Source organism: Sorex araneus, chromosome 3 (genome assembly GCF_027595985.1).
Source record: "Sorex araneus isolate mSorAra2 chromosome 3, mSorAra2.pri, whole genome shotgun sequence".
Lineage (NCBI taxonomy): Eukaryota > Metazoa > Chordata > Mammalia > Eulipotyphla > Soricidae > Sorex > Sorex araneus.
The window spans coordinates 191,862,114-191,874,365 of NC_073304.1; the positions used below are offsets into that span (position 1 = coordinate 191,862,114).

Genomic DNA, 12,252 nt, shown 5'->3' on the forward strand with positions numbered 1-12,252 from the left:
AGCCTGGCAGGCTCCCCGTGGAGTATTCGATATGCCAAAAACAGTAACAAGTCTCACAGTGGAGATGTTACTGGTGCCTGCTCAAGCAAATCGATGAGCAACAGGATGACAGTGACAGTGATACAGTGCAGGCCTGACAGTGCACAGGATCAAAGATATAGTGCTGCTCGGACTCCTAGCAAACTAGGAGATGCAAGGGTCACCCAAGCAGTGCCCCAGGGTCACAAGGGCCACAGCCAGCTTACCTGGGGGAGGGGAAATCATTCAATTCTCAGAGCCTCCTGAATTCAAGATTTATGCTCTCACCCTCTGAACTGCATTCCTAATCCTAGGGAAAAAAAATTTTTTTTCTTTTGGCTTTTTGGGTAACACCCGACAATGCTCAAGGGTTACTCCTGGCTTTGCATTTAGGAATGACTCCTGGCAGGTTAGGGGAACCATATGGGATACCAGGGATTGAACCCCGGTAGGCCATATGCAAGGCAAAAACCCTATCCACTTTACTATTGTTCCGACCCCAAGCCCTATAAATTCTTTTTTTTTTTAATGTTTTTTATTGAATCACCATGAGATAGACCCTTACAAAGCTGTTCGTGGTTAAATTTCAGTCATACAGTGTTCCAACACCCATCCCTACACCAGTGCACATTTCCCAGCATCAGTGTCCCCAGTTTCCCTCCCATGATCCCCCTCAACCCCCAGCCCTAGAAATTCTTAAGTCACTAAATCTAAAAAGGAATTTAGAGTTCATATTGGTTTTACTCTAGGAGTTTTCTAATTCTGTTTTTTGTAATTTTTATTTTTTTATTTTTCCTTTTAAGAATATTTATTGAAACACCATGATTTACAAAGTGTCTATAGTAGAGTTGTTTCATACAACATTCCAACACCAATACCACCTCCACTGTCCCCTTTTCCACCATTATCCCCAGATTCCCTCCCATATCCATAGCTTGTCCTCATGCCAGGCATGTAACAAACATTTCATATTACTTGATCCAGTGAAACTTGAAAGAATGGCAAATAGTTATCAGAAAATAAATCAATAAAATTCAATTTGTAATAATTAATTGCTACATGTTTTTAACATTTCTAATCTTGTAGAAGACAACCATAAGTACCATTAGTGGGTGCCATAGTCAATGGCATGTGATGGTTTCTCCTGTCCTTTAGAAGAGCTCTTTTAATGCTTGCAAAACTGGTTTCAAGGCCACAAATTCCCTAAGTTGTTGCCTGTCCGTGTAGCTCTGCATAGTTCCTTCAGATCTGAATGATGCAAGCTGGATAGAGTATTCTTGGTGAGGTCTTCATTTCATTGCGTTTTTGTATTATGTTCTTCCATATTCTGGCTTGTAGAACCATATTCTGCTGTACATCTTCCGGGCTTTCCTTTCTTTGTATATAAGTTCTTTTTTTGTTTGTTTTTTTGTTTTTTGCTTTTTGGGGGGACCATATGGGATGCTGGGAATCGAACATGGCTCAGCTGCATGCAAGGCAAATGCCCTACTCGTTGTGCTATCGCTCCAGCCCCCTCTATTTTTTTTTTTAAACCTTGCTGTATACACCATTCTGTCTCTATATTTGGATTTAGTCATGTTGTATGTACTGTGTCTTGGCGTTTTCTAACTGGGTCTGTTTTCACTGGGACCCTCAGGCCTCTTGGATCTTGGTGCCAGTAATCCTCAACTGGGATGTTCCCATCCATGATTTCTTTAAATATTGTTTCTTCATCACATTCGCCTTCCTGTTCTTCAGAGACTCCGATGATTCTTACATTATTCCTCTTGAACTCATCTTGTAGTTCTCTAAGCTGTTGTTTTTTTTTTTTTTAGGCTATTTCTATTTTTTGGTGTTTCTTTTTTTTTTTTCTTTTTTTATTGAATCACTGTGAGAACCATTACAAAGCTTTCAGGTTTAAGTCTCAGTCATACAATGATCAAACACCCATCCCTTCACCAGTGCACATGTTCCACCATATTTTTTGATGTTTTTGAGTGGTGTCTGCTTCTCATTGGAGCTCCTAGATCTTATTGCTCTGCTTCTGTTATTCTGCTGTTCAGAGCTTCTATTGACTTTTTTTTTATATCACCTACCTTTTTTTTTTACCATCTTTATTTCTGTTACTTCTGACTCTTGATAGTTTTTTTTTATTTCAACTCTCATACTTTCTTTGCTTTGCTGACTACCTGTGCTATCATTTCTTTGAACTCACTGAACATCCTCATCATAGTGTTACCAAAGACAGTCTGAGGATTTACCAGTGTGTGATCCTGTTTTTGCTCATTGATCTTGGTGGACTTTCATGTGTTCTCCCCATTGGTTTTCTAGTGTTCTTGTTGTGCTGGGGTGAGTCTTTGTAGTTACCCCTTCTGGAATATGCTAAGGGATTAAACTGGAGTTTGCTCTCTGTCTTCTCTGCCTGTCCTCACAGAATGACAGAAGAAGAATTGCAAGCAGCATGTAATTTGTTGAGTACATCTGTCCCAATCACCTCTAATTCTCTTGATTACGTTCTTTAGTTGTTACTGATTCTGGCGTAACAACAAAGTCTCACAATGGAGATGTTATTGGTGCCTGCTCAAGCAAATCGCTGAACAATGGGAGAATAATGCTATAGTGCTACATTCTTTAGTAAAAGTAAGTTTAGGAGAGGTGACGAGACTTGGGTCCACACCCAGTGTTGCTCATGGGCTGTTCCTGGCTCTGTGCTCAGAGTGACAACTCACTCTGTTCGGTAATGTGATGTGATGTGATGGCAAGGTTAACAGCATGCAAGACAGAGCCTTAACCCCTGTGCTCTCTCTGGCCTCTTAAGATGAGCTAAATAAAACATTAACTTTTGGACTGACTACAAAACCAATTAAGGGGTTATCTGAAAGGAAGTGAGAAGTGTAGGATGTTGTGTACATTAGAACCCATGTATTCTGAAGAATAGAAGTGAACTTTCAGTGGGGAACTTAATGTATTTACATGTGATATTCTTGTTTGTTTCTTTTATAGTGTCAGGAATTGAACCTAGGGCCTGGTGCATACTAGGGATGTACTATATTGCTAAGTGCTTACATGTATATTTATAACGTAATGTTACTGCAATTAAAGCAAAAGTAGGGGGGTCCAGAGTGATAGTACAATGTCATATAGGGTGCTTACCTTGCATAGGGCCCACCTGGGTTCATTCCTCAGCACCAAATATGGTCCCCCAACCCCTGACAGAGGTAAGTCTTGATCACCACCAGGTATGGCCAAAAAAATAAAATAATAAAGCAGGGGAACAGAATGTGGCTCAATGATAAAGTACATGTTTAGGTTATCCGCCTTGAAAGCATGTAGTCAAAAGTTCAGGCCCTCGGGTTGCCACACATGCTGAGCATAATCCTGACAGTGATTCCTGATGCTGCAAGTGATTTCTTATTTTTGGCTGTACCGTAGCCAGGGATGCAAAGGCCCCACACCTGCTGAGCGCTATAATCCGTGTGCTTGAGCACCACCACTGAAGGGAAGCAGGCTCAGGGAACCCCTGGGCCAGAGGGTCAAGCCTCACAATCAACATGTGACCTCCTGTGAGCTCCATAGCCAGATTGACTATGTGTGGTGCCAGGGCTGTTCACAGTAAGCGCCTTCCCCGCTGTGCTGTCTCTCCAGCCCCCTATTTTTTTTTAAGTGTGTGTGCGCACATGGATGTGCCAAGGGTCAAAAGCATTTGCTCTGACATTGAACTATCCATGGTGTATTTTCATATAAATTGTCTGCGTGTGTCTATCACATATTTCCGTTCATGCTGTCTGGGTTGTGTCTGTTTTAGATTATACTGCTCAGCCTTTAAATTTTAAAAATATCTTTTTGTTTGTTTCTTTCTTTTTTTGTTTGTCGGGATACCGTACCTGGAGGTGCGCAAAAATCGCTCCTAGGTGTGTTCAGGGGACTGTGTGGCACCGAGACTCAAACCCAGGGCCACCTCGTGTGCTGCCTGTCTCAGACCTTCAGGCATCTCCCTGGCCCTTAACGCTAACATTTTTAAATAGTTGTGTGTTTCAGTTATCTTTAATCCATCTGAAATTTGTTTTTGTATGTGAGTGTGAAGAGGTGGGATTTATATATTTTTTTTTTGGAGGGGGGCAGTTTTGGGATCACTCCCAGTGGTGCTCAGGGCCCACATCTGGTGGGATTAGGGATTCCAACCAGTGCCAGAGCTGCCCCTTGAGTTAAATGCCTTACTTACTGTACTGCCTCTCCAGCCTGGGGAAGTTCTGATTTTTTTGTTATTTTCTTGTTTTGAGGCCACACCTGGTGGTACTCCGGGCTTACTCCTGGCTCTGCACTCGGGGGTGAGTTCTAGTCAGCTAGTCAGGGAACCATAAGGGGGTTGGGGGATAGAACCCGGATTGGCCAGGTACAAGGAGCCCTACCTGCTATACTACCTGTCCAATTCAGAATGTTCTCATTTTTATCCAGACGGATAATTTTTCCCACAGCATTTATTGAGTAGCTCTTCCTTTCTTCCTTTCCCAGTGCTTCAGTATGGGTTTGTTTTGGGATTTTGTTTTGTTTTGTTTTTTTAGGGAGGAAGGGGTGTTGGTGGGGGAACACACCTGGCCATGCTCAGGACTTATTCCTGGCTCTGCACTCAGGGATCTCTCCTGGCAGGCTCAGGGAACCATATGTATGGGATGCTGGGGACTTAACTCAGACAAATGCCCTACCTGCTGTACTATCACTCCAGCCCCTCAGTTTGTATTTATTTAATTTTCCCCATCTATATATTTGATTCTAGACTCTTTTTCTGTGCCCAAACCAGAGCTTTAATTATTATATTTATTTTGTTTTGTTTTGTTTTGGGGCCACACCTATCAATGTGCAGGGCTTACTCCTGGCTCTGCGCTCAAGAATTACTCCAGATATAAAGTAACAGAATGGGAGACTAACACCCAAGGATAGTAGAGATAAGGACCAGTAGGATTGCTCCACAACTTAGAAACTGGTCTCACATGCTGGGGGAGAAGGTAGCTCAGACAGAGAAGGAACCACCAAGTAAAGGATGTTTAGAGGGCCCGCTCGGGATGGGAGATGTATGTTGAAAATAGACTATAGGCTGAACATGATGGCCACTTAATACCTGTATTGAAAACCACAACACCAAATCGGAGAGAGTACAAGGAAATGTGCCTGCCACAGAGGCAGGAGGGAGGTTGGGGGGGGAGAGATACTGGGAATATTGGTGGTGGTGGAGAATGGGCACTGGTAGAGGGATGGGTACTCGATCATTGTATGACTGAAAAGTAAGCACAAAAGTTTGTAAGTCTGTAACTGTACCTCATGGTGATTCATTTAAAAAAAATTAAGTAAATGATAAAAATAAAGTATAAATAAATAAGTAAAATAATAACTACAGGACATGTTTGGAGCACTATATGGGAGACTAGAGATCGAACCCAGGTCACAAGCATGCAAGGCAAATGCCCAACTCACTGTATTATCTCTCCAGCCCCTTAATTATTATAACTTCTGCATTCTGGGGTCTCTCCTGGCAGGTTCAGGGGACCATATGCATGGGGTGCTAAGGATTTTTATATCCAAAAGCATATTGGAGTTTTTACATTTTTATTATTTTTTTTCTTTTTGGGTCACACCTGGCGATGCACAGGGGTTACTCCTGGCTCTGCACTCAGGAATTACTCCCGGCGGTGCTCAGGGGACCATGTGGGATGCTGGGAATCGAACCCGGGTTGGCCTCGTGCAAGGCAGATGCCCTACCCGCTGTGCTATTGCTCCAGCCCCCAAGAATTTTTACATTTTTAAATGACAAGACATTTAGGTCAAAACAGAAAAGTTGTCCACTCTGAAACTAGCATATCCAAGGGCAGTCTTTCTTTTCTTTTCTTTTCTTTTTCTTTTCATTTTTTTGGGGCACTCAAGCCTTACTTCTGACTCTGTGTCAGGGCTTACCCCTTCCCTAGGTTCAGGGTCCCATAGGGGCGAACCACACCCTAGGTAGGCAAGCATCCTACCCACCATACTATCACTCCAGCCCCTGGCAGATACGTTTTCAAGTAGTGTTGTATTCAGGGATGACCCAGAAGAGGTCTTCAGGCTCTGAATCTAATTATCTGGTGGATACTCTTAACAACTGACAGCCTTGGACAAAACCCAGTAGGTTCATAAATACAAGAAAGACACTATTTTTCCCAAGAGTTTTGGCCCAAAAGTTGTGGGTTGAACTTCTATCAACTGAACTTTGATTACTTATATGTACATCCCTTCCACGAAAGGTACATATGTGTTCATTCTGCACCTGGCAATGCTCAGGGGTTACTCCCTGCTCTGCACTCAGGAATTACTCTTGGCATTGCTCGAACCCAGGTTGGCCACATGCAAGTCAAGTGCCTTACCCTCTGTTCTCTCTCATCTCTTCAGTGAAAGGGGTGGGGTTCTTCTGACTCACCAGAGCTATGTCAGCATGTCACAAAAGTGTAGTCAAACTCAGCTCAACCCTAAGACATGGCTTCCTGCTGAGTTTCTAGCTCCACAAGTAGAAGCAAAGAGCATTTGCAAGTAGCAAGGTCTAGTGCAAGTGTGACTTTGCTGTCTGGTTTGCCAAATTCACTCAAGCAGAGCTGTTACTCTTTTTCAGAATATCTTGACTTGTTTTTTGGACATTTGCCCTATTTGTAACCTTTAAGATTGGCTTATCAGGGGCTGGAGCAAGAGTATAGCGGGTAGGGCATTTGCCTTGCACATGACCAACCCGGGTTTGATTCCCAGTATCCCATATGGTCCTCTGAGCACCTCCAGAGGTGATTCCTGAGTGCAGATCCAGGAGTAACCCCTGTGTATTGCCAGCTGTGACCCATAAAGCAAAAAAAAAAAATTTTTGACTTATCAAGCTCCATAAAAAAAATTTTTGGGGGGGGGCTGGAGTGATAGCACAGCGGGTAGGGCCTTACATGCGGCTGACCCCGGTTCGATTCCCAGCATCCCATATGGTCCCCCGAGCACCGCCAGGAGTAATTCCTGAGTGCATGAGCCAGGAGTAACCCCTGTGCAACGCCAGGTGTAACCCAAAAAGAAAAAATACCCTTTTTTTAAATTGGAATTGTGTTAGATTTGTAGATTCGTTTAGGGAGAGTTGACATCTTTACCATATTGAATCTCCTCATTCCTGAAAAGAGTTTGTCTTGCCATTTGTTTAGGGCTCTTTTATGTCCCTAAGTAAATTTGTGTTGTTTTCTTTGTATAGATCTTGTACCTTTCCTCTTAGACTTATTCTTAGTTGTGATGTAAATTCACAACTAAGAATTATTCTTGTTATTGTAAATAAAACTTTTATTTCTCTAATTACATTCTCTAGCTGGTGATTGGTTATATAAAATAAAATCTAGATGGGGGCTTGTGGGTTATAAGGCATGTGGGCAGCTGACCCCAGGTCAGTCCCTGGTACCCTGTCACCCCTGAGCACTACCAGGTGTGGCCAAAACATCCCCCCTGGGAAAACAAAAACCCAAATCCTAGAGGCTCAAAGGGAGATATCTCAAAAGAGTTTATGCTTGAGGTTGAAGTGATAGTACAGTGTGTTTGCTCTGAGTGCTGCTGACCCAGGTTTGATCCCCAGAACTCCATATGGTCCCCGGAGCACAGTCAGGAGTGATCCCTGAATACAGAGCCCAATTCTTTCTGTTTCCCCAGATATCCATATTTAATTACATTCTTTCTCTCTCCACCCTCTTTTCCACACTCCCTATCTTTTCTTTTTTTTTTTTTTTAGCCATTCGCTCAAGTATTTCCAGGAAAGATTAACCGATGAATACTCTTCAGTGCAAGGATTCCCTGTGTTACATAATTTTCTACATTCAGGCTTTTTGTTTGTTTGTGTTTGCGTCCCACCGGACAGTGGTCAGGGCTACTCCCAGCACGGTGCTCAGGTGGTCACTCCCCAGCTATGTTTGGGGATCTTTGGTATCAGAGGTTGAACCTAGACACCCTGCAGGCAAAACAGACACTTCAGCCCTTTGAGCCACCTCCTTAGCCCTGTAGGCTTCTTTTAATGTATTATCCAAGAAAATTTTATTGGCCAGTGATTATAAGCTAAAAAAGAATAAATAACATCCTGTCCTCTACAGGAACTCCCAGCCCCTGTGTGTGAGTACAAGATTTCCTCCTGCCCGCCCCAATATATACCACGTACAGTTTCCCTGTGGCCCCTGACATTACAGGAGCTTCCGAACTTCCCTTGAAATAACATGTGTGTCCTTTCTGTTTGTTTCTTTCTCCATAAAGACCGGAAGATGAGATGTTCTTGAAAAGACTTTCTACAAGTTACCATGTGGGAAAGGACCCTGATGCTCCTCTTTTCTACAGGGAACAAGGGAACAGAAAATTCCAAGAGAAAGATTATGTGGGAGCCGTAGTACTATACTCAAAGGTAAGGTCCTCCCAGCTCGGCGGGACATCAGCGTGGCTCGTCTGTTTCCACACTTCAGTAGTGCATTGTTTGAGGGGGAGCGGGAGGGGATCAGGGTCCCTGCCAAACAGTGCTCAGAGCACCTCGGGGCCAACTGGGCTGGTAGTTCAATGTGAGGGTTCAAGTTTGTAGTGCTTTGAGGGTCCTGTGGTGCTGGGAACCACCAGGATCACCCTAACAGTGCTGGGGTACCTCCAGGATGATATCCAGCAGAAGCAGCGTTATATCCAGCAGTGTAGGTGTGTCGGAGGCCTGGGCACCTACCCTAGACTATCTCCTGGTCCCCAGTACTTCTTTTTCAGGAGACAGCGGTACAGTACGGTTTTATGTGAGGATTTTTTGTTTTGTTTTGGTTTGGTTTGGGGGCTTCACCCAGCAGTACTCATGGCTCCTTCCTGGCTCTGCACTCGGGAATCACTCCTGGTGGTGCTCAGGGGACCATATGGGATGATGGGGATTGAACACAGGTCAGCAAGTGCCCTACCTGCTGTACTGTCTCTCTCCAGCCCCTAGTTTTATGTATTCTTTGTGGATTGGATTTGAACAATAAAATTGAGGCTGGAGAGATGACTGAAGTCATAAAACCCATGATTAGCATAGTTTAAGGCCATACGTTTCATCCCCGCACCACATGGCTCACTCCCAGCAGCACCTCTGTGGCCCCCAGACACAACCGAGACAGATGGCAGGTATGGCCCTGATGAGCCCACAGAATGATCTCTACCAGGAAGCAGGAAGGACCCCCCGGACCCCAGAATTGACAGGAGTGACTCCTGTTGAGAGAGAGAGAGAGAGAGAGAGAGAGAGAGAGAGAGAAAAGAGAGAGAGAGAGAGTGGAGGGGGGGAACTGGTAAAATTCTGCTCTTGATTTTAGTTTGCCATAGTTGAGAGGGGGGGGGGAACTGGTAAAATTCTGCTCTTGATTTTAGTTTGCCACAGATGAAATTATGTGTCCTGAATTTTGGTATGCCAAATTTACTTAAGAAACTTCTGTTCCCTTGGGGGCTGGAGCAATAGCACAGGGGGTAGGGCATTTGCCTTGCACGCGGCCGACCCGGGTTCGATTCCCAGCATCCCATATGGTCCCCTGAGCACCGCCAGGGGTAATTCCTGAGTGCAGAGCCAGGAGCAACCCCTGTGCATCGCCGGGTGTGACCCAAAAAAGAAACTTCTGTTCCCATATTCCTTCAGATAACTTACTGCTATAGATTTAACAGACCTCTTGCTCTGCCTCACCAAGTCTGACAGATCTCATTAAATTGTATGTTTGGGGGCTGGAGTGATAGCACAGCGGGTAGGGCGTTTGCCTTGCACGCGGCCGACCCGGGTTCGGTTCCCAGCATCCCATATGGTCTCCTGAGCACTGCCAAGGGTGATTCCTGAGTGTAAAGCCAGGAGTAACCCCTGTGCATCGCCGGGTGTGACCCAAAAAAGAAAAAATAAATAAATAAATAAATAAATAAATAAATAAATAAATCGTATGTTTGTTTGTTTTTACTTAATGGTAAAATTCTTAGTTTCATAATCTGGATCTAGACAAAAATTAGATTTTGGCTAACCATGGTGTTAGCTTGCAACCAACATGACAAATTCTCAATAGAAAGGAAAATAAGGGATGGAGCAATAGTACAACAGGCAGGGTGCTTGCTTTGCACACAGCTGACCTAGGTTTGATCCCCAGAACCCCATATCATCCCCCTACTCTCTCCAGGACTGATCCCTGAACAAAGAACCAGGAGTAAGACCTGAGCACCTCTGGGTGTGGCCCAAAAGAAATGGAAAAATAAAGAAAAGGAACTAAGCTATGTCACTACAGTCCAATTGAACTTCATTTTGAATGTTATCAGAGGATATTTAGAATTATGTGGTGTCAGATTTTGAGAAGGAACAGTGGCTTTTAGTAATCTATTGTGTTTGGTACTGTGTCCTGTTTCTTAGCAGTGTCCTGTCACAGACGAAATCATCCTGTTGTCCAGACACTGGACAGATAATCAGATAGGTCTGGAGGCAGTCTGACAGGAGAGAAGAGACTCTCTCAGCGACTGCTCAGTAGCCCAGTGCTCAGGGGCTGCTCTCCAGGCCTCCTGCACACTCAGCATGTGCTCCAGCGTGTCGAGCTCTTTGCAGGCCTGGTTTGATTCTCTTAAAACATTCCGCAGAGGACTCGGTGCTCTGTGTGAGGCCTGTGGTTTGAGGCCCGAACAAAAAGCCATGGAGGGAGGCCCCTCAAAACATTTGGATATAATTATGTGGAACATTGATCTAGAAAAATACGTGACGTGAAAACTGCAGGCAGACCCAAAAGTGCAGGTTCGTTGTGACCGAAGAAGGTGGGATTCCTTCCTGGCAAAGGTAGTATTCAGGCCGTGATGGCACTTGGCAATTTTCTACAAACCTGCGATTTTCTTCCTTTTCTGAAATAAATGTCTGTTGTTTTTGTCTGATTGTGGGTGTGATATGTGTGTATTTGGAGAACAGCGAGAGGCATAAGGAAGAATAAATAACTCTCATAACCAACAATAGGCACGGTTAACATTTATGTTCATATTCAGCCAGCCAGACTTAATCCTCAGAAAATGTTTTCTTCTTCAAAATTGAAATAATGCTGTACTTACTGTCATGTAAACTTGCTTGTTCCCCTCAACAATTTACTGTGACCATTTTCTCATGTAACTGAATTTTCCACTCGAACATGATTTTTCCTGGCTGCCTTCGTGTGCCATTGTAGAGAACTCTCCTTGATTTAACATTGGTCTCAGAGAGTTGCTAGTGAGCATCTTCCTATGTAAATATTTGTACTCATTTGGTTATTTCCTTAGAATAAATTCCGGGAAAGGCAATCGCTGGGTCAATTGAATATATATGCACATGTATTTAAGGCCTCTGGTACCTGATGCTCTCCGGTTCATGGGGTCCTTAACATCCATCCTAGCAAGAGTATAGAATTGTAATTCTCTCTGTATCCTCAGCAGTACTGGCATTATTATTATCATTGTTATTTTTTTCCATTTTGTTTTTGTTTGTAGACCGCACCCAGTGGTGCTGGGGGGCAGAGCAGGGCTACTCATGATTCTGTGCTCCGAGTTCTCTCCCAGGGGTGCTCGGGACCATAAGGTGCTGGAAATTGAACCCAAGTCTTTCACATGCAAAACCTGTGCTCAGCCTTTTGATAGAGGATATCCCTGGTTCCTTTTTCCTCAGTGTTTTTTTTTTTCTGTTTTTGAATAGAAAATATATTTGTACATTTGCATAGCAAGGGTACACATTGTGATTTCCTTCCTCATCTCCAGCCACCTTGTTTCCCACCTGTCTGCCCTCCCCAGAGGCTGCCAGCAGCATTAAATGTCTCTTTCCAGTGATACCTGTGTTTGTGAATATTTATGTATTTATATTTGCTTATAATGATTACATATTTATTTCTGTATTTACATATAGATTCTCTCCCACTCTGCATACACACTCTTTTTTACCTAAAAATAGTCTGTCTATACTGTGTGTCTAGGACATATTTTTTGGCAGGGGGTCATATCTGGCGATGCACAGGAGTTACTCCGGGCTCTGCACTCGGGAATTACTCCTGGCGGTGCTCAGGGGACCATATGGGATGCTGGGAATCGAACCTGGGTCAGCCGCATGCAAGGCAAACGCCCTACCCGCTGTACTATTGCCCCAGGCCCTAGGACATTTTTTAATGTAATGATAGGTTTCTTTTGAGTTATATGATACTATATTATTGACTTTTATGATCCTGTGCATATCTGCAGGATCAGTGTCCTGTAATCCTAGGGGAGAAATTG

At 43.8% G+C, this 12,252-nt stretch overlaps 1 protein-coding gene across 1 annotated transcript in view; it reads left to right on the forward strand.

Annotated features, from left to right (window-relative positions):
• Nucleotides 1-12,252, forward strand: part of SMYD4 (SET and MYND domain containing 4) — a 48,445-nt gene that overhangs the window by 4,751 nt on the left and 31,442 nt on the right. Inside the window, exon 3 of the mRNA XM_004604977.2 lies at nt 8,272-8,416. Within this exon, the coding sequence (XP_004605034.2) occupies nt 8,272-8,416 (145 nt within the window). The remainder of the gene's footprint in view (nt 1-8,271; nt 8,417-12,252) is intronic.